The 23,540-nt window shown below is 37.8% G+C and overlaps 2 protein-coding genes and 1 pseudogene across 2 annotated transcripts in view; 1 reads left to right on the top strand and 2 right to left on the bottom strand.

Annotated features, from left to right (window-relative positions):
* Nucleotides 1-1,906: 1,906 nt before the first annotated feature.
* On the bottom strand, nucleotides 1,907-12,917 carry LOC127424245 (probable ATP-dependent RNA helicase DDX20). Its single transcript, XM_051669251.1, has 11 exons — nucleotides 12,692-12,917; nucleotides 12,323-12,417; nucleotides 11,938-12,106; nucleotides 10,969-11,092; nucleotides 10,698-10,840; nucleotides 10,445-10,583; nucleotides 10,191-10,249; nucleotides 9,981-10,063; nucleotides 9,779-9,884; nucleotides 8,769-8,870; nucleotides 1,907-3,186 (listed from the first exon to the last, which is right to left on the bottom strand). The coding sequence occupies exons 1-11, from the start codon at nucleotides 12,882-12,884 to the stop codon at nucleotides 2,081-2,083; spliced, it is 2,319 nt and encodes a 772-aa protein (XP_051525211.1). The 5' UTR covers nucleotides 12,885-12,917; the 3' UTR covers nucleotides 1,907-2,080.
* A 6,417-nt stretch (nucleotides 12,918-19,334) lies between these two features.
* On the top strand, nucleotides 19,335-22,299 carry LOC127424052 (PAK4-inhibitor INKA2-like; annotated as a pseudogene).
* A 141-nt stretch (nucleotides 22,300-22,440) lies between these two features.
* LOC127424268 (ras-related protein Rap-1A) overlaps nucleotides 22,441-23,540 on the bottom strand; it is a 34,561-nt gene continuing 33,461 nt past the window's right edge. Inside the window, exon 8 of the mRNA XM_051669290.1 lies at nucleotides 22,441-23,539. The gene's annotated coding sequence lies outside the window, so the exon portion shown is untranslated. The remainder of the gene's footprint in view (nucleotide 23,540) is intronic.

The raw sequence follows: 23,540 nt of genomic DNA, 5'->3' as shown, positions 1-23,540 counted from the left end.
ATCATCGTCCCACATAAATGAAAATTTTTTTAGTGAAACGTTCTGGGGAAATGGTCAAATTAAAAACCAACTAATTTCCTAAAACCATTTTTCAGACTAAACGAACAGAACTTCACTCCATTTTCATCCAAATTTGTTCTTGATTTTATAGCCTACAGTACATCCCCCTGGCATGATGAGAGAGTGTGAGGGCCAAACATCATTATTGGAATGTTACGTTCAATAGCAAGCTCAGTTCAGTTGAAGTGTGTATTTTAACATTTATGGAATGGCCCCATTCACTTACATTGTACATGCACTTACAACGGAACTGAATTGGACATTAAAATGTAAAGCCACAAGATGTAAGCAATATACGGGTTAGTTTGATTTTAGTGTGATTAAATCAGGATTTTAATGACGTGTTAACTGTTCACCAGATTACAGGGTTACGTGTCAACAAAGTTGTAATATTGGATATAACTTAACATAGATAAGGTTTTTTCACACTAAAATCATGCTGACATATCTAATATTCATCTTGTGGCTATACTTTTGAAACTGTGTATTTTAATGGTTATCAATTGGCCCCATTCACTTCCATTATAAGTGCTTTAATGTAAATGCTATTTTGCCCTTTTTTTCTTCCTTTTTTTTTTTTTTTCAAATAGGCTACATGCAGGACGAGTGCAACTGATTTTTATGCTCAGTTACATTATGCCACAAATGCTGTCGATTGAACATATAAAGGCCAAACAGTTCGCCTACGTTTTTGGCGTATATATATCAGTTTTACCATATTTCAGCTAGTGCTCTGTGATTTCAGATTAATCTCACAGCATGATTAGTCTTCTGATTCTAATTGAACTCATCAACCATGTTCAACAGGACTCAGCGGCACCCAGAGCAGACTGACTGATGATGATGTAGCCGAATCTCTTGGCCACACGGCCCTCCAGCCTCTTCTCACCCCTCTCCCGGGTCACAGGGTTAGAAACAGCAGAAAACACACCACACCAGCTATGCGTCGCTGCTTCCAGGTTCCTGTGGATGTGGGGCTGCTGTCCATGGTGCTGAAGGAGTTACACGATCTCATCTGTGGATGTCTTGCAAAATAGGGTTCAAATTGCACACCCAAGTCAGTGATTTTGTTGGTATTCTGTCTCACAACAGAAGAGATGCAGAAATAATGTACAATTATCATTATCAGAGAGAAACTTCACATTGGAAGCAACACGTACATGCCAAAGGGGTCCGTGCATGAGCCTGGTAACTTTTCAAGATGTCTACACATCATGTAAAAGACAGAGTTATCAACCAGTGTCAGGGACACAAAACAAAGCCCATAATCCCAGATTAACAAAATCCAGTATTCTCTCTTTCCTTTTCTTAAAAGGCGATGGCCTGGAATCCAACCATGCTAATAAGCACCAGCGTCAGTACTGCACACAGCTGCACAGGGAGTACGTGAACTGCTGTTCGCAGCACAGAAAGAGTCCAACATCTACATGCTTTTCTTACCGTTTAAGAGCATATTTTACAGAACTTTACAAAAAGATTGAGAACCGCACAACAAACCAGCAGGCTTCCCGAGGTTCCGAAAAACAATGACAAACTGAGGAGAAAGCTTGTGCTGGCTGGCTCATTCCAATATGTTGGAATACGTTAGGTGTCAAACTATTATCCATCACACAAACTTGTTCTGTGTGGGTCAAAAAAGTTAGGATGCGGTGATGGTCTGTAAGATAAACAGAGGAAGATACACTGTTTTTCGACTGTTTTGTTTTTTGAGTAAACGCGTCTTCATCTCGCTTTTTTTTAACACAAGAATGCGTTCAGTCTGAACGGCCCCTAAAATTCTTACCTTTATTTAAAGGGGTCATGAATTGAGAAATCAAATTTTCCTTGATCTTTTGACATAAGTTCATCCTACTATAAAAATATTGTATGTAAACTTATTAGTCAAAAAAAGGCTTTATTGAAACCAGTATTCCTAAACAACTCATTTTCTACTTCCTCGTCTGTATTACATAATATAGATGAATACATCAGCACAACAGGGGGTCAAAGGTCATAGCACGTCACAGTCAATGGCATGTTTTTAGCGTTTCATCATTTCCATCATGTAGATGGAGTTCATATAAAATGCTGTCATCCAGTTATGGGGAGAATGGTGGTAATATGAATTGTAATAATCAGCCCAGACTCTGTATGCACTCCAATAATCCTGCCCTGCACAATCCTCGTCCTCTTTATCAGTCTCTTCCTTTTCCCACCTTCCACATGCTATGGAAGACTTCCTGCAGGATTTGGAGGTTGACCGGTTTTTCTGGGAAGGGCTATGATGGTGAGGAGGATTCATGGATTGAGGTGTCCAAGGCTTTGGTTTGTTTACCCTGGACAATTTTGACCCTTTGACTGCAGGTGAAGAGGATTCATTCTGCTGGTTAATGCTGCTGACCACAGGACTGTGTTCTCCATTTTCTGACAGAGAAGGTGTGTGATTTTTGTGTTGTGGTGATCTGTTGGGGACTGGAGGGTCTGATTTACTCTCCACCTCCATCTCGGACTCTGAGGAGGAATCATCAGATGACAGGGAAACTATCTTCGGTTCAGATAACAACTCTGAAACCTCCTGCAGTTGACGAAGATCTCGATTGGAATGTGACTCCTGACTATATGATTTATTAGATCTATCCTCTTCATCATAACTGTTTTGCAGTCCATTGATTGTATCTTGACTCCTATTGAAACCTTCATACTGACGAATGATTTCTACAGATCTTCCCGGGCCTTCTGTTATGAAGCTCTCATAATCCGCCACAGCCTCAGTGAAGGACATAACCCTCCGCGCTCGTGATTTAAAGGAGGGCAGTGGAGGGATTCTGGGAAGGGTGTCACTCTCCTTTCTCTGTTGAATAGTCGAAACAGGTTCCATGTTTGTAGCGGATGGTAATGGTTTCTTCCTCCCAGGTTTGGGAATGTGGTTTTTAGCTCCATGTGAGGTTTTATCATCTGCTGACCTCTCTGTTATGACCTGCAAGAGGTCGGAGTCTCTAGAATGTTTAGGTGCCGTGGGTTCAGATTTGACTCGTTTCTTTTTCTCTAGTTTAGGAGCATCGGGAAAATTTTGAGTGGGTTTTGAAGGAGGTTCAACAATTATATTCCAGTCACAAGCCTCTTCCATGATCCCTGGTGGGATCGGATCTAAGCAAAAGAAACACAGACATAAAACTTATGTAATCAGTTTTTCAACACACATCTTTAAAAAAAAAAAAAAAAGCAAGTTCAATAGCAAGTGTTTGACAGTAATGAACCACATGTAATCTTGATTATGTAAAAATATAAATACAAAAATCAAGTACTTGTAATTAGATTACATTATTTCAAAATGTGTGTAATCAGATTCTAAAATGTGTATAATCAGGTTACAACTACTTTTATGGATTACATGATTACTAATGGATTACATTATCAGTCTTGACTTTAAGAGGCACGGGGGGGGGTCTCATGATTTCATGTTTACTAATGTTTAATGAGAGAAGAGCGAATCAGTACTTAATACACTTAGTTAAATGCAAAACATGCAATAAGTAATCCAAAAGATTAGATGACCTAAAAATTGGATTTTTAAGAGATTGTTACTAATTAAGTGTAGTTTGTAGAGATCAAACAATAGTGGATTTTGCTGATACCTGAAACGGTGGAAAAGGCAAATAAACGATTAATTAGCCAATAGTTTTTAAAATCGATTTATAGAATGTTAAAACATTTCAGTCTTTCCTTTCTATGACGGGCAAAGACAATGAGTCTATAAGAGTCCAAAATGAAGAAAATCCCAGATGCAGTTTATTGTGCAACCAAAATCCCACTAATAATCAGAAAAATTATGGTGTGGTGTAGGGGTGGGCGATATACCAGTAGACATGATAAACTGGTAGAAATTTGCCAAACTGGTATATATTTTGGATTATCGTTTCTATCGCAGTAACACAAAATTGCCACATGAGAAACGTGTACAGCACATAACACATATGCATTACACACTCTGTCGGATAAATGGAGGAAGGCGGAGGGACTGCTCATTCCTCAAATTCACTTGAATGAGAAGATGAGAGGAGATTATGAAGGAAAAAGTGTGTCCTCCGTGGTGTGGTATTGGTTTGGTTTTAGAAAACACGATATCGAGCAGAAACAGCGATTTGCATGGTTTGTACATTGTGTATGTCGATATATACATATGTGCGTATATATATATATAAGTGGTCAGGGTTTCACGCGAGACTGATAGAAATAATGAAAGCAGATTTGACAGCTTCACTGAAAGCTGCACGTGTCATTAGATGAAAAGCTTGTCTAGAACACGAGAAAAATTACACTGAATCCGCTTCTGCGACATGTAATTTCGCTTGAGCCACCGTCAAAGCAAATTCAATGACATTCATCCTGCACTCCAAACATGCCTCCCATTCAAACGCGCAGCTGTGTTTTGCGCACATATTCTGAGTCACACCCATTACTCATTCTGGTTTCTCTCCATGTCATGTGGGTTTCTAAAATACACATCAAAACCCTTTCTAAAATCCTGTTCAGATGATGTTTGATATCAGGAAACAAACGAGCCATATTTTCCTTCAGATATTTTATATGTTCTTTATAGGAATTACTAAAAAACACAAGAGAGCATAATTAAAAGAATAAGAATTTAAAAAAAAATAAGAAAAAAATTGGTGCACATCATCAGACTCAAATGTGGCATTTATTTTTTATTTTTTTACTTTGACTATGTTTGTCAAGTTCAAAATAAAGAGAATTATATAAGATGAAGTTTTAATTTATAAAAGTATTTAATTCACTGACTGGATTATTCAAAATTGTGACATGGCTTAATACATAATACAATTTTATAGATTTTTCGTTATCGTGATAAAGTTATTCATATTGTGATATAGGATTTTGGTCATATCGCTGACCCCTAGTGTGGTGCATAATGTTGGATTTAATCTATAAACAAGTCAGAAACACACTTATTTCGGGAATCTTATTTTTAAATGACAAAGGCTTGGCTCCATTAATAATGCTCAATATTTAATAATAAACTATTTTATATAGCGCCTTTAAAGAGGCCTCTCAAGGCGCATTACGTAGAAAGGAAAAATAAAAAAATATAAAAATACAGTGCTTAATACAAATGGATAAAACATGCATCTCAAAACAACTAATGATAAAACACAGTAAATAAAGTGATAGTATTAAATTAATTGGATACAATAGTATCAATTAACAGCCTCACTGAAAAAATTCGTTTTAAGATATGATTTGAATTCATTAAAAGACTGAACTTCTCTAAGTTCTGAGGGCAGAGAATTCCATAGTTTCAGAGCATAAGAAGAGAGATTTAGAGGAGCGGAGATCGTGCTTTGGGGTGTACGGGGTTAAAAGCTCAAACAAATATTGGAGAACCAAACCATGCAAAGCCTTGCAGGTAAGCATAAGAATTTTAAAATCAACACAATACCTGACAGGGAGCCAGTGCAAGGATTCCAAGATACAAGTGATGTGATCACTTGCCCTGGCACTAGTCAGGATTCTGGCAGTCGAGTTTTGCACATATTGCAATTTATTTAATGTAGATTGAGACTCCAGCAAGGAGAGCATTGCAATAATCAAAACTGAACCCTCAATGGACAGAATTAAGGAGCCAGCCTTCCAATGTTGGTGAGATCCAAAAAGCATAACTTCTGTCTTATGACAAAAGACAATTTTGAGTCATCCAGGTTTTTATCTCAGAAATGCAGTTTAAAAAAAAGCATCAGCCAGATTTTCACCAGGTTTAGAATGAATGTATATCTGTGTGTCATCTGCGTAGAAATGATAATTAAGACCTAGTGATCTTAAAAGCTGACCAAGAGGAAAAATATAAATACTAAAAAGGGCCCAAAACTGAACCCTGTGGGACACCAGAGTGGACTGAACCAATCTCAGACCTGTAACCAACTAGAGAGACAAACTGCCTACGATCAGAGTGATAGGACCTGAACCAGTTTAATGCAGTACTGGAGACACCAAAGATTCAAGGTGGGTAAGTAAAACAGTGTGATCAACAGTGTCGAAAGCAGCACTGAGATCAAGAAGAATGAGAAAAGAAAAAGAGCCTGAGTCTGAAGCCATTAACAAGTCATTAGTGACCTTAACTAGAGCCGCTTCTGTACTATGAAATTTCCAGAAACCAGACTGAAATGGCTCAAAGAGATTGACAATGAGGTGATTGTGTAATTAAGAGGCAACAGCTCGCTCTAAGATTTTAGCAAGGAAGGGAAGATTTGAAATGGGACGGAAGTTGCTCAAATTGTCTAAATCCATATTAGGCTTTGTTGGAACTGGAGTTACAGTAGCAATTTTAAATGCTGCAGGCACAACACCAGTACACAAGGAGTCATTTATTATGTCCAAAACAATGGGACACAGAGAGGCAAAACAGGATTTGAATAGACTGGTCGGTAGAGGATCAACTATGCTAGTGGTAGATTTCATACATGATACCTCATTACTTAGAGTAACATGGTCGAGTTGAGAGAAATTGAAATGTGTGCCAGAGAAACAAGACAGGCTGAGAAATGAAACCGAAAAAACAGATGTGGTAGCAAGAATATTTTTCTGAACAGTGTCCATCTTAGTGCTAAAAAAGTCTAAAAACATGTTACAGAGTGGAGGTGATGCAGGCAAGGTGGTGGAACAATTACATTTGAGCTATCTATTAATAGTATTGAATAGATGTCTCAGATTATTTTGATTATTTACAATTATTTCAGAAAAATAACAGGATCTGGCTGATCTGATTTCTTCTTTATAATCATGCAAGTTGTCTTTCCAAGCCTGGTAATATACATTCATGCCAGAAAGACGCCACTTTCGCTCCATTTTACGATAAGCAGCCTTCATTGAGCGCAGACTGTCATTATACCAGGGAGCAGGATGCAAAGAAGAGAGATAGTCCATGATTTCAGTGGAGCAAAATCATCTAAGCCAGATGAGAGAACAGTGTTTAACAAGAAGATCAGAAGAAGAAAAACAACTTGAAGAAATAAGAGTTTGTAAAAGTTGACAAATCAATAGATTTCCATTTACGATATTTTACAGTGCGAGAAGAATTAATGTTGGGAAGTTCCATATTAAAAAAAGATGGCTAAATGGTCAGAAAGACCTAAATCAACAGAGGAAAACTCAGACACAAAAGAACCATTTGCAATACCAAGGTCTAAGGTGTGACCTTTGTTATGTGTAGAACAGCCAACAAACTGGATCAAATCAAAACACTCCAATAAAGACAGAAAATCCTTTGTCAATACAGAGTCTTTTGAGTCAATGTGGATGTTAAAGTCCCCCAAAATAAGAATTCTCTTGAACTTGAGGCACAGCAGAGACAACAAATCAGCAAACTCAGACAAAAAGGCTTCATTAGTCTTTGGAAGCCTATAGACTGTAGCGATGATGGTAGTGTGAGGGGCAGAGACACTCAGAACGAGGCACTCAAATGAAGTGAACTGTGGTACAGACGCAGGGCTTATGTTGTATTTTAGGTTGTAAAGCACCATAATACCCCCACCTCTGCCAGAGAGTCGTGGGAGATCAAACAACCCATAGCCTGTGGGAGTAATTTGATTAAAGAGGAAACCATCACTCTGTTTATGCCATGTTTCTGTTAAGCATAAAAAGTCTAGTTTTTTTCCTGTTATAATGTCAGATAACAATAAAGCCTTGTTATTCACAGAGCGTACATTAAATAACGCCGTTTTAACCAGACTCGGAGACAGAAGACGACGGGAAACCTCCAAACATGGAAGCGATGACAAATTGGTTCAAATCAACAGCAGAATAAATCAGTGTTTTGGCTTTCCGCCCAGTGGAATAGAGGTGGCAGTCGAAGACGAAGAGACAAAACTGCGTCTTGAACTGCGGTGCATGTAGCGTTTGGGATGCAATATTCCATTGTTTTGACAATGTTCATGAGTGTCTTTCGGCAAATAATAGTTCCATTTTAAATTCAGTAGCTGCTGTGCAGTGTACCTTAAAGCCATGATGGGACCCACATCCACAGTAGCCTCAAAGTGATGTAAATCCAGGGCAGGGATTTAAGTATTTACCAAATAAAGCTTTTTATAGCCTATATATTCACCAGATTAAGGATTTTGTGCATGTGTGTGTATATATAGTTCACCAGATGAGTTTTGTTTTTTAAATTATTATTATTTACAAGGTATGAAGCTGGAAACACGATGTATGTGCTGATGGGGCACATTTCCAATCACATTTTTCTTTGCATGCCTTCCCTTCAATTTAGAAAACTTGATTATCTAATCAAAATAACAAAATATGCATTGAAGTGAGGTTAAAAATATAGATGAATATTGTCAATGATGAAAGATTTAGATTCAGAAAATCACCACGATGTGTGAGTGGTTGTTTTTATTTCACCTATAGAGGCCACTGTTTTACTGTAGAACCATTCCTTTCCAACTATAGAGTCCTCCAGAGGAGAAACAGGAAGGAATAAAAATAGAAAATACAAAACTAATCAACAACTATCAGCATGGACTTTTGCACATAACCAATAGTTCCAAAAAGCAACTATCGGTACCAATTAATCGGTAAAACCTATATTTTAGTCTACCTCTAGTTGTTTGTAATCAATACTAGATTATATTTCAGAAGTAATCTACCCAACAGTGTCAACAGCCTATACGACAAGTTATAACAGATGATTTTAAAAAGCTCCTCATTCTCTGTACCTGGTAAATGAATGAGATTCAGAGAGCATTTCTGAGATATGGCCATCAGCTTGTTCTCTTCCTCTCCATGGCAACAGTAGGTCACAGTAACCCCCAGAGTACCTAGAACACAAGCACAGATGTCATTGTCAGGAAAAAGGAAAGACCACCAGAACAGCTGCTCATGGAGGGGCAGATTATATTTCTACAATTCTGACAAGACTCCGGTGGCCACTGACCATGAGTTCATCAACAAAAACTGGTTAGCAAGGCATCTCAGCCTTCCAATTATCATTTCTGATTTTGCAGTTCTGCAGTCATTAAAGATCTCAATGAGTTTGCACTTAGCAGCTAATTTTGCGACTGATTGCTACAGTTGCCCATTCAGACTCTGACCCATCTGACCATCTCAAAGCAGATGTCAAGCTTCGTTCCACATCTCCGATAAAGCACTCTCATGTAAAAGTTCAAGATATGCATTATTTATTTATTTTTCTTTCCTTTTTTTTAACGCCATGCCAGCTTCTATGGCTATATTCATGGCGAGAGCCAGTTTAGTTATTCAAGAATAAAACTAAAAAAGGTGTTTAAGATTAATTTTTTCTAAAAACCTTACCTAAATTTGGATTTACTTGGTTAAAAACCTTTTCAAAAGTGTCAACATAATAATACAGGTTCCTCAAGTGTGTAGAAGCGTAACAGTCCAGTAAGACATGTTTAATGTATAGTGGGCTCTGACAGGATGGGCACTTTGGTGAATTTTCTCCAGATAGTAAAAATTGGTGTGTGAGCCTTGCGTGTCCTATCCGGCATCGAGTGTAAGTGACTTGATCCCAATGATTATTAAAAGGGAATGTTGTCCCAACAACAGGATTTATTTCCTGTAATTTGTTGGTTTAATATTGATCCCATTCTGACTGCCATTTGTTTTTGTGTATACGTTTTATGCATTAATTAAAACCACAGAGAGGAAAACATTTCAAGCATTAAATACATTGGTGTGCTTTGCTGCTCATCACAATAGGACATACCAAATCGCCCAGCACGGCCAGTACGATGCATGTACGTCTCCCAGTCCTGAGGAACATCCAGATTAATCACCAGGTTTACCTTTTCAGCATCAATACCACGTGACGTCTGTGAAAGAGATACATTTTATTTACTTTAATATTTTTGGAGTTTTAAAATCTGGTTAATTGTGGTGTGGGTGTTTTAATGCATGCTGTGCCTCACCAGGTCAGTGGATATTAAAACTCGACACTGATATTGTTTCAGTTTCCACATCGCCTCTAATCTCTGATCCTGACTTAAACCACCTACACACAAAAACACCAAGGGGATTACATATAATAACCATTCATAACGGCTTTCATACATATTGGAGCTTCATTTACATGCCCACATTCTACTTGATTATAACTTTTAAAACGGGATGAAACATACCTGAGATGCAGACTGCAGGCAAACCTTTTGAAGAGAGAATATCAGCCAGGTGCTGAGCTCTGCAAAAGAACAGCTCGACTCAGTCTTTCACTACTTTCAATAAAGATCGCAATTCTTTCTTAATAAAAGTCTGAAGTCTATATGTTCTTAAATAATAAGGCTAAAGGCTGGAAAAGTATATCTGTTACACCTATCACATCACCGTGTTTTCAGATTAATAAAGGTAATCGGAAAAGTGGGGGAGCAGCTCTTGCCTGGAATGGAGATTAGAGAAGACCAGCGCTTGGTTAAATGGGATTTTACTGAAGAGTTCTAGAAGACTCCGAACCTTCTCTTCAAAGATTTTATGAGGCAATGAATGCGAGGGCACTATCTTATAATACTGCTTTAGTCCTGAAAGATAAGAGTATAAAAATAAAAAATAAAAAGCTTTTCATGCACAAATTGTTTAAACTGAGATTTGAAAGACCTGAAAGAGAACAAATCAGAAAAGGACTGCAGGCTGACCAAGGAGTCCAGGGTCTGTTGGGTTCAGTCGAACAAAAGTCGGCTCTCTCATGTATCTTGACAGGTGTTGCGCAAGAGATTCTGGGTAGGTGGCAGAGAGGGCCAACATTTGTTTATTTGCTGGTAGAGAGGAGAAGATCCAGCTAACAAAGTGTGACAACGAGAAATTGTTAACAGGATTCAGTTGACACAAAATTGTTAAATTAGAACACAGAAAAGTCTCTAAAGCAAATTAACATGTCCCCTTTAGCAACAAATAAACCATTCTTACTTGATTTGCTCCTGAAAGCTGCTGCTGCTGTCATCCTCTAGCAGTTTATCAGCCTCATCCAAAACAAATAGACGAATGGACGATGTAATCAGGGCTCCCATCTCAATTAGCTGCTTAATACGGCCTATAAACACACCACTTCTTTAAAATACTGCCACAGATACAATCTTAACCGCACACAAACTCTATAAGAGAAGTTGCCAGTTTCATTACATTTACTTAAAGTAATTTCCCTAAAGTAATGACAAAAATCTCACTTTGCCTTTCAATTATCTGATAACGGCTGGCAGGACAATTGTTAAATGGATAGCATGTTGTACCAAATTCTTATGACCTTCTTTCCAACGTGGAACACAAGAAATGTCAGACTGAATGTTAGTCTCTGTCACTTGCATCTTTTGTTTTTTTGTTTATACAAGGAAAGTGAATGGTTACTAAGGCAGTCATTCTGCACAACATCTTTTGTGTTTTACAGAATAAAGTGATAAGGTTTAAAAAAAACAACCAGCTAAATAAATGACAACAAGAGTTTCACATTTTGCATGAATTAGAATTATGCTAAATCTTTTAGAATCCAACTGCATTCAATATTACTAGCATGTTTTAAATGGTTTTTAGGTGATTGTGAGGACTAAACATAAATAAATCAATTTAAAAATGCAAATTAGCTAACCTAAATTCTGTATCTATAAAATATGGGTGCATTCCATTCATAAATGATCATCCCTGAGCCCTTTTCCCTTCTCAGACTTTACCATCCACTGTGAGAGCTTTGGAGTGCTGAAAAGAGTGGGGCTCAAAAATAATGTTAATTTGAAACTCACTTTTAGAGTCATTTTATAAGAAATTCTGTTTGGAATGACCTTACAGCATGGCGATAATGATTGTAATCCCTTAGAAGTGCCCTCCGATTCCGAAGGTATCGTTTAGGCTATCAGGAACACAGGGTAAGTTTTCATTAGGTCATACCTGGTGAGCCAATGGCAATATGGCATTTCTTTAGGTGGAGTTTATCTTGACTGATCGGCCTTCCACCAATGAACACATGGCACTCCAATCCCTCCATGGCGCTGCCTATTGCCATGACAACAGCATGAATCTGCACTGCAATCTCTCTAGTGGGGGCTAAAACCAGCACCTGATGAGAGAAGAGGGGAAAAGTGGTTATAATTTAATAATTTTGAAAGGGAATCAAACAAGCTCACACTCATGTTTTGTGTGCTTATATATTCAAACTCTTAAAAAGATAGCTGGGTGTTAAACATTCCTTATAATTATTTATTTAGAATATAAAATGAATAAATAATATGATAGAATCCACTAAATAACAGGGGGGGAATGCTTAAATTAATACCTGAGTGGTTGTGTTTTCCAGTATGAGAGAGTCCAAAGCAATGGTGGTGAATACGCAGGTCTTTCCTGTGCCAGATTTGGCTTGAACAATAAGATCTGAACAGCAAGACAACATTTATTTCACTCAAATGTTGCAGTGCATTGTTTAAATTTAAAAGCACAACAAAGAAATGGCCCTCATTAGAACTCACAAATACACCGTATTCAATGTATTCACAGTATTCATAATCGTATATAGTATTTGAAGATCACATTACACGCCTATCGTTAAAGTGCAGCTAGTTATACCATGTGATTAATGACACGCTAGTAAGTTCAGACAGGTTTAAATGTCAGCTTTGGTCCTATTTATTTTTATTGGGTCTCGTACCGAGTCCACATCTGCCCAGCGGGATTGCCTTGAGCTGGATGGGAGACGGTCTCTGAAAACCGGAGGCAGATAACCCCTCTAGAACAGGTTTAGAGAGGAGTAAAGAGCTGAACTCGGCCCCGTCGTTAATCAGAACATCGTTGGTCCGGGTTCTGGATTGCACCTCATGCGCTGCTCTCATGGAAGCCGCCATATTTCCAAACAAGATACTTGTTTCTCTTCGTCTGCACTAAATAAATGCGTTGTATAGAGATCTTGGTGCCCCCTGCCGCATAGATACAGAACCACCGCTTAAGAGTACCGGTTGGCATCCGGCAGAGGGCGACAAACACATGCGGTTGTTAGCAAGGAATGAAATAATCAGAAACAAAATGAATAATCACTGCAAAGTAACCACAGTAAATGGCTATGTGAGACGTTAAATTTCCACAAGAGACGTTTCACAAATAAAATCATATTATGAAACCACAAATTAAAATAAACAAAGCAAACCAGGGAAATATTACCACGGCATCGATGTAGACCACAGTCCCTTTCGAGACAAGTCAGTCCACTCGGCGGCCATCTTGGGAACGCTCTCGGGCTGCTGATTTCTATGGATACAAGCGGCATAAAAGTACAGCTCCTATCTACTTGAATAAGGAAAGACCGAAATCTCCAAACCGGTTGGTTAAGATCAAGATGATATAACATATTTCAAATAAGCAGTTAAATTTGACAACAATTGTATCATAAATTGTGCTTATATTAAATTGTGCTTATATTAAAAATAAACTATTTTTCAGGATGGACCAGCTAATGCATATGCACGTTCTGCAGTTGACTGACAGGCGATGTCTTGGTTTAAATGTGATTGGCTCTTTCACCTGTAAGGCGGGACTTCCTTGTCTATAGAACGCTGAAGTCTGGTTCCGGAAGTAAAAATGCCATTTATTTATCCTTTAGACAAATTGATTTTCAAAGATAACTGATAAACATTTAGAAGCAGACCTACACCCAGACAGCGCACTTACGTCTCCGAGATGTCTGTTTTAGATTTTTTTCATCTGAAAAGCATCTAACATCTGTTAAACATCTTAAAAAGTTGTCTAAAAGACATCTGCTGAATGTCTTGACATCCGAGACATACTTATTGATATACTTCGTATAGATGTATTGCAGATGAGCAAACAATGTAAAATGACATCTTCCAGATGTAAACACACACATCAAATAGATGTCTGGGTAATGTACTGTACGTGTGCTATCAGGGCCGTGAGCTCAGAGGTTGTTCATCCATGGTATATGCTTCTGTTGAAGCCATCCATCTGCATTATTTCAACTTCATTGTATAAAAATGGTGTTTGATAGCAGAATAAACAACTCCATTACCCATGGTACAGCAGAGAACAGTTTACCAATCAGAGAACTGCGGCCAACGAAGCGCGCGAAAGGTGTCTCGGATCGACCACGCACTCCCATGGTGCACTTTGAATGACGTAATCGATGTCTCTTCACCCTTAAACTACTTATATATTTGTATATGTTAGAATCATTAGCAATAAACGTAAAATATATTGTTTCTATACTTATATTCAACAACCTAAAATCAATAGTTTGATATATTCCCATTGTTTTTTATTCAATGACATCATTCATAATGCTTCATGGGACTGTAGTCCGTGTCCTCATGAAAGACAGTAAACTACACAGCCTTGTACCTTTGTCTTTTTGTCCGATTTTCAAATCCTTTTTGCCTCAAAACAAAGTTGGTCATGTGATACATCTCAGAGCTGGTTGATTTGGTTCATGGCTTACAATGTCACCTGAATATAACAGTGTTTGAAAGAAAGGATTAGAGAAGGAACAGTTCAGCGCGGGACCAAGGAGCTCTTAAAGGAATAGTTCACCCAAAAATGAAAATTTGCTGATCATTTACTCAACCTCAGGCCATCCAAGATGTATCTGTGTTTCTTTCTGCATCAGAACAGAATTTAAGATTTTTAGGATTTCATTTCAGGCCTCCTCCTCTAAACAATGCAAGTGAATGTACTCCATTTTTTGACGGTCCAAAATGCATATTTAGGGTGCATCAAAATAATCCACACGACTCCAGTCGACAAATACATTTCTTCTGAATGCAAACAATACTTATATACTTTTTAACTACAAATGTTCGCTTCCATACATCTCTGAGACACCCACTCATTAGAGGGATGACATAAGCTCGTTGGTAAGGTCAAGCGTCACGTGGTTGAGGAGGCAGGAAGCTCATCATTGTTTACAAGAGAAACTTGCACAGAGCACAGATCAAGCGCCGTTTACAAACCAAAACAGTCCAAAACAATTTCAAAACAATATAAAATAAAATAAAATAAAATAATTTCCAAATAATAATTAAAAAAAAACAATGTAAACAATGATGCGCTTCCTGACTCCTCCTCCACGTGACGCTTGACCTTACCAACGAGCTTACGTCATCCCTCTCATGAGCGCGCGTCACAGAGATGTACGGAAGCGAACATTTGTAGTTAAAAAGTATATAAGTATTGTTTTGTTGCTCAAAATAATCGCTCGTTTGGTATCAGAAGAACTTTATTTGTCGACTGGAGTCGTGTGGATTATTTTGATGCACCCTAAATATGCATTTTGGACCGTCAAAAAATGGAGGACATTCACCAACAGCTTTTATTGATAATATTAGTGTCACTATATGTTTTGATAATTGAGTTTTGGAGTGTTTCTCAGGACAGGAGTTGCAGTTCTTCACCTCTGTGTTGATGTTGTTGACCGGTGCGTGAGTAAAGGTGCAACCTGATTGGCAGTGGTAATTTGAAAAAGAGGGCTTTGATTGGCTTCACTCTTCCTTCCGTAATGTTTTTAAATCGTGCTGATTCCTATTTTTTTCATACATTAAGAGCCTTTAAAATAGGGCCCATTGTCTGGTGGGGTTGTTGAAGGTTATATTGCATGCCATGCTCGTATGAATCAAATAATACTCATGTGTTAATCAATCGCAATGTATCTACATTGTCTGGTGAAGTTACTGTAACATGTTTACTCATGCATTCTGAGTATTTTATAACATTGCTGTAAGTTCCAGATTCCCTAATAGTGTATGCTGCAGTTTTCTCATTTCTTTTGCCCCAATTGCAGAAATGCACAAGCTATCACTAATTATCCTTTTAGCGTGTAGTCTGTCTGTTTACAATGTATAATCAACCTCAAGTTGTTTAAAATGTACCGATTTCATAGCACAGTAATGCACATATTAATTTGTTTAGTGTGTAACCATCTATGTAACTTTACTGCTAAAGAAATTATTAATTAAATGAATTGTCATTTTAAATAGCATATTTCTGCATATTATTTTCTTGTTTAATAAAATATATTTAATCCCCATCATTACTGAATCCTCACTTTATTTTTTTAGTGTACAGTACGGTTTTACTTGCATTATCAACTGAGGCTGAACAATATAATCTAAATTAATCAAATCTCTCACTGAACTCATATCAACCATATCACGAGTTTCACCTCTAAGAATTGATAAGTGTAGTACAACACAAACATTAATAGTAGATAAAACACTTGAATGATTATATTAAAATATTACTGGTAACTGGTGGTGGTTAGTTATCAGTGTAAAAGTGCTTTGAGTGTAGTGTCAGAAAAGCACTATAAGTTTAAAAATTACACGGGTGATGTCCAGGTAAGCTCAAACCATCCGCGCAGAAGAGCAGTGCCAAAACACAACTAACGTAAAGTGTCCTTCCGCATGTTGATTACAATTTTAAGTTTCAACCACAGATGTCGCTAGAGCACACAGTCCTGTAGTGTAGCTTTATGTCCTTTTTTTTTTACTATAAACCTCCACCTTTGACCAGACAGACCAGTAGGTGTCAATATGCACAAAGAATGTGAATCGCCAAAATACAAAAGAATGTGGTGGAGATTAATAGTAAAAAAGACCTTAAAAATGTATCTGTTTCTCGTCCACACCTATTATATTGCTTCTGAAGACATGGCTTAAAGTTAAACCACTGGAGTCTTATGGATTATTTTATGCTGCCTTTATGTGCTTTTTGGAGCTTCAATGTTCTGGCAACAGTTCACTTGCATTGTGTAGACCAACAGAGCTGTGATTTTCTTTAAAAAAAATCTTTGTGTTCTGCAGAAGAGAGAAAGTCGTACACATCTGGTATGGCATGACTGTGAGTAAATAATGATGAATTTTCATTTTTGGGGGAACTGCTCCAAATAGTATTCAGCTGGTCATGTGATCATTACATGGCAGCCCCCATGAGGGGACCCTTTCCATGTAGAATAAAAAATCTGTTATAAGGTTACTGATGTGACTGGAGTATTTATCTCATGTGAGTGCTCAAACATGTTTTAAAATAGCTATACATTTTTTTTGGGGGGGGGGGGGTAAAACTTTCTTTAATAAGGAAAAAAAACTACTGAGTGCACCTCTAAAAAAGACATGAAAATAGAAGGATGATATGTTAAGCTTGAAAAAGTGAAAATGGTAAAAAGCCCCAAGCCACTTATTGCGAGATCAATACTTACAGGAGAAGCAGTGTTTTTCAGCAAGCAAATGCTTCCATCATAAATACATACAGGTGCTGGTCATATAATTAGAATATTATCAAAAAGTTGATTTATTTCACTAATTCCATTCAAAAAGTGAAACTTGTATATTATATTCATTACACACAGACTGATATATTTCAAATGTTTCTTTTAATTTTGATGATTATAACTGACAACTAAGGAAAATCCCAAATTCAGTATCTCAGAAAATTAGAATATTACATAAGATCTTAAGAAAATCTTGGCCAACTGAAAAGTATGAACATGAAAAGTATGAGCATGTACAGCACTCAATACTTAGTTGGGGCTCCTTTTGCCTGAATTACTGCAGCAATGCGGCGTGGCATGGAGTCGATCAGTCTGTGGCACTGCTCAGGTGTTATGAGAGCCCAGGTTGCTCCGATAGTGGCCTTCAGCTCTTCTGCATTGTTGGGTCTGGCATGTCGCATCTTCCTCTTCACAATACCCCATAGATTTTCTATGGGATTAAGGTCAGGCGAGTTTGCTGGCCAATTAAGAACAGGGATACCATGGTCCTTAAACCAGATACTGGTTGCTTTGGCACTGTGTGCAGGTGCCAAGTCCTGTTGGAAAATGAAATCTGCATCTCCATAAAGTTGGTCAGCAGCAGGAAGCATGAAGTGCTCTAAAACTTCCTGGTATACGGCTGCGTTGACCTTGGACCTCAGAAAACACAGTGGACCAACACCAGCAGATGACATGGCACCCCAAACCATCACTGACTGTGGAAACTTTACACTGGACCTCAAGCAACGTGGATTGTGTGCCTCTCCTCTTCCTCCAGACTCTGGGACCCTGATTTCCAAAGGAAATGCAAAATTTACTTTCATCAGAGAACATAACTTTGGACCACTCAGCAGCAGTCCAGTCCTTTTTGTCTTTAGCCCAGGCGAGACGCTTCAGACGCTGTCTGTTGTTCAAGAGTGGCTTGACACAAGGAACGTGACAGCTGAAACCCATGTCTTGCATACGTCTGTGCGTAGTGGTTCTTGAAGCACTGACTCCAGCTGCAGTCCACTCTTTGTGAATCTCCCCCACATTTTTGAATGGGTTTTGTTTCACAATCCTCTCCAGGGCGCGGTTATCACTATTGCTTGTACACTTTTTTTCTACCACATCTTTTCCTTCCCTTCGCCTCTCTATTAATGTGCTTGGACACAGAGCTCTGTGAACAGCCAGCCTCTTTTGCAATGACCTTTTGTGTCTTGCCCTCTTTGTGCAACGTGTCAATGGTCGTCTTTTGGACAACTGTCAAGTCAGCAGTCTTCCCCATGATTGTGTAGCGCACAGAACTAGACTGAGAGACCATTTAAAGGCCTTTGCAGGTGTTTTGAGTTAATTAGCTGATTAGAGTGTGGCACCAGGTGTCTTCAATATTGAACCATTTCACAATATTCTAATTTTCTGAGATACTGAATTTGGGATTTTCCTTAGTTGTCAGTTATAATCATCAAAATTAAAAGAAATAAACATTTGAAATATATCAGTCTGTGTGTAATGAATGAATATAATATACAAGTTTCACTTTTTGAATGGAATTAGTGAAATAAATCAACTTTTTGATGATATTCGAATTATATGACCAGCACCTGTAGATGCACCTTGCACTGAGAATGATCATCTGTGACCGAAAGTTAGGGGTATATACTGTAGGTGCTGACATAAAGAAGAAACAGGGCCACAAGGGTGTTGCTCTTGAACACATCATTAATTTGTTGGTCTCCTTAGTGAAGTCTGATTAATACTCCTGTCTGTCTGGGCATCTCCCAAAGGAATCTGACTCAAGCAAGGCCAGTGACATCACATGATGAGCAAAGTAACCTCCAGCTAATCTGATGAAACCCAGAACATGCCATAACTAGCAAACAGGGTTTGATATTAGTTATGAATAACCATGGGAGTGATTAAAAAATGGAACAATCAAAACTTGCAGCAAACCAAAACACACACTTACTTACACCTAAACCTAATGTTTATGACCAACTCAGTAAGAGACTTGCGTCAGCTTTTCTTCACCTGTGACTCACAGTCAAGTCATTTCACCAACATGCCCATCATTTCCAACAACTCCCATCATGCTTCAAGACACTTCCCTCTGCTGAATACTATTGTAGAAAGGCATCAGTGGTGTGCTGTGCTCAGACTGGCTGGTAATCACAAAGTGGTAGGGGAGGGAAAGGACAGAAAACAGTGCGAGAAAGAGAGGAACTAAGAGAAGGAAAAACAGGGTAGCTTAGCCCAGGCTGAAAGAAGGTAAGATGATATAGGTTTTATTTGTGGCTTTTAGGAAATTAGAAGAAGTGTGTTTCATGGCATTTTTTTGTAAAGTGATGGAATTAGATTAAAATGGGAAAAAAAGAGGGCTGCTTTTGGAACTGAATATCAAAAATGTATGTAAACATCCTTAGGATGATTAAACCAGCATTATGGCACATAAATTTATCAAGGTCAACTAGATTTTATTTCTTCAGAATTTAATGCCTCTTATGAGATTAAGTATCCTGTATAGATTATTTTAACATGCACATATACAACTATGTTGTAACAATTATATTTAGATTTTTAAAAGGATGTTACAATTATATATTTTTTCATATTTGTCCAAACACAAAACTCAGTTTCAAATGCATCACTACATTAAAACAAAAGTCCCACAATTTATATTTTAAAAGAAAAAGTGTTGGGTCCAAACCCTGATCTAGAAATAAATTGCAATGAGGTGGCTATGTAGCAACCTTTCCACCTAAAAAAATAAAAAGCATCAAGATCTAAAATCCACCCTGTTTTATGACAGTATATATTTTACAGAGACTAAAGATCTCCATTCTCCTCAGCAGATGCTGAGCCAGGTATCTGTGATGGCACGCTGGCCAGAAATTGCAGTCTGAATGGTGTAATATTGATTTTTGGTAATTACTGGGAAGTGAGTGTTAGATAAAAGTTATTCATTAGTCATTAGTCAGTTAATCACAACAGATATAATTTACAATTTTTGTTCATTATGTGATAATAATTCTCTTTTTCTCTCTTTTCGCTATAGGATTCTTCGTGGCAGTCAGATGAGGGTCTCCATGCTCAGATGAATCCAGTGATTGGTGCTCTCCAGGAGCTCAAACTCTTGCAGTTCCAGACTGCACTACAAGAGCTCGAATTCTCCAGTAAAACCAACCAGGCCTCTTCTACATACATCAGTCACTGCAGCAGTGCTCCAGACACCTGAATGCTTAATCAGAACAACCATCTGAACCCAACACAGAATCCAGAAAGAGAAAATCTTTCACAAGAATGTTTTAAGACTGAGTTTGGCATGGAAGCAGCTTTGTTCCTCACTAGATCTCCAGTAGAGAACCGCATTATACCCAGACAGGAACCCATGAGGATCAAGTACAGGGGAAGTCTAAGCACTTCCTCCTCTTTCTCAGCTCTCAGGAAGACACATTTGACAACCATTTCTCCCCCTATAATAATGATGACTCCAATGATTGGACAGTCTTGTTGATGAATCAGAGTAGAAACAGACAGCCATTGGTGTTGGGTGATAATGCATTCGCTGATTTGGTGAGGAACTGGCTGGACCTGCCGGATGTTGGATATCAGACAGCAAGTGAAGAGAGTGACTCAAGTTTCAAAGACACATTCATTCAGTCATCACTTACCAGTCACCCTCAGGAGCTCTCCAAAAGATTCTCTCTAACTGCTAACATCTTCAAACGGGTTCTGCGCCACATTCGACCAGGCAGAGATAAACTCATGCAGGATTGCCCTGGACGGCTCCACCAAGAAAGTGAGGGAATGGAGCTCTTTAAAAAAACAAAGATTACATGCAGGAAGACAAAAGGGGATGCCAGCAAGCCATTCTGGGGGAGAACGAGAGGACTGAGGAAGAAAACCACACCCACCCATCAGGAGGGTGTGGCCTGCCAGAGCACAGAGGGTCTGATTGGCAGAGGATGGGAAGAGATTTTAGAGAAGCATCCACATGTGTTTCATTATAGCTCAGCTGTGTGGGTCTAAGACTGATCAAATAAAATAATTCTATATGGACAAAACTGTTAGATATATTGTTAGTGACCTATGAAGGAATAGTTCACCCAACAATGAAAATTCTGCCATCATTTGCTCACCCTCATGTTGTATTAAACCCATATGACGTACTTTCTTCAGCAAAATTCAAAAGGAGAGGTTAAAGGATGTTCTGTTCACTGCATTTCAATAGAGTAGCAGTTGATACTGACTCCTGTAAACAGCACAAATAAAATATGGCAACACATCAATGACATCAAATATCATTGTTTCTTGTTTCATGGCCTTTGGTCATGACACACGCAAGAACCAATGAGGTTAGGGTACATGGGAACCCATAAAGGGTAAATAATGACAGAAATTTTATTTTTGGGTCAACTAATCCTTTAAAGACATAACTGATGTACATTTAAATATGATCAAAATTACAGGTGTAAAAGCAATTGTCAAATGAATTCCCTATTTCTTATGGATTCTAAGCATTTCAAGAAAAAAGGAACAGAAAAAGAGTGAGTATTTGCACACATTTTATGGTGGGCACGGGGGTAAGATTGTCCTCCTGCCTCTATTTAATCAGCATGTTCATGTTCTCTGTAATGACTACAAAGATACACTGCGTGTATTATTATACACAGACAGCATTTCCATCTCTTTGTACCGTGATTGTTACAGATCTTCTCAGATTCAATTAATAAAAAATGTGATGTGGGAAAAATATTTTTTTTCTTATTAAAAAACATTTCACACAATACACTTGTTACAACTTTAAAACTGCAGATTTCTAAGAGTTCCTGTATAAGAGTAATTTTGTAAAGCAAAACTGAAGTAAACACTTTCAAAAGGAAATCAGAAGCGTCTGCTTTTGTCATGTCTAATAATTTCTGTGCATTACTCATTATGGAAAACACTACTTTCACATTTGTGGGATAAGTGTTAATTGATTCTGTTGTAGCATTCCTCATTTGCAAGTCACACTGAATGCTAATTAAATAAATGAACATGTAAATGACTTAGTGTTGTATTTTTATCTGTAAATTGGGAGACATGCTGAACTGCTAAGGAGCAATAAATCTCTCTGTAATGTTGGTGAGCAATGGGGATTTAAAATGTATAAACAGTAAAATACCAAATCAATATGAAATACATTTATTTAAATCAATGTCAAAAAAAAATGCACACATTACTTTAAAATTAAGTCAAGTCAATCAGACACACTTGGCTTGAAATGCTTAAAATAACCATAGAGTAGAACAATAAAGAACTAATAAAACATCTGAGACATCAAGACTGGTTTAACTTAGCAAATGAAGAGTCAAGGATTGACAATTGATTATTGGTTTAGCTGTTGTAAGAGGAGTTCACCTGTGCCTTAGAGATCGGATTTATTTTTTTCTCCTGCTCAGGCACAAAACGGTTGATATTCATCCCAGGCTAGGCTGAGCTGAGCCACAGCCTACCGCAAAATACAACTAACAAAAACTGAATGAAAAAACCCACTAAAATGTAATTATCTTTAAAAGCTGGAAAATTAATGTCATTCTGATTGTGAAAGAACATAAAGGTAATTTCAGCATTGGCTTTAGTACAATATATCTTCAAGAAACACAAAACCAAATTTCTTGTTATTTTCATCTTACCACTACAAAAAAAGGACATTTTTAATTTACTACAGTTTCTCTAGATGAAAAGAAATAAGAATAAGCATATTATGGGGAATATGAAAGCTGTGTCTTCCAGAAAACCAAGACACTTAGGGAAAAAAAAGAAAAAAAGTTGAACTTTTTCTGATGAATGAAGGACACACTGCTCCTTTGTACAAATGATTAGTGAAGGTTTAAACATACTAAAAAAAAAAAACTATTTCTGATCATTTTACAAACACTAAAATGGTTTGAAATGCCTTCATTCTCTCTGTAGTCATTAAGAAAGTCCTGAACCTCCTCCCAGACTGTCTAACCCTACTCGCCCCGTCACAGACAGAGATTCTCCTTCAGACACAGATCCTCAGTGTGGAATCTCCTTCAGAAATAACTGTGATCAAGGGGTGGGGAGGGAGTAAATTTGCAAGACTGTTCTGGAAGAAAAGGCAGAGGCTTCATCTCTCTTTTTTCTGTCAAGTCTCGAGTATATTAGAGTCTATGGTGTTCTGCCTTATTGATTGTTGGCCAATAACTGTAGAGAGGAACTGGAATATTGGCCAGCTGGGCAACAGTTCTTCATTTCGGCATTC

Source organism: Myxocyprinus asiaticus, chromosome 33, assembly GCF_019703515.2.
Source record: "Myxocyprinus asiaticus isolate MX2 ecotype Aquarium Trade chromosome 33, UBuf_Myxa_2, whole genome shotgun sequence".
In the NCBI taxonomy this organism is placed as follows: Eukaryota; Metazoa; Chordata; class Actinopteri; order Cypriniformes; family Catostomidae; genus Myxocyprinus; species Myxocyprinus asiaticus.
The sequence above is the reverse complement of the archived record's forward strand: the minus strand, read 5'-3'. Positions and strand labels throughout refer to the sequence as shown.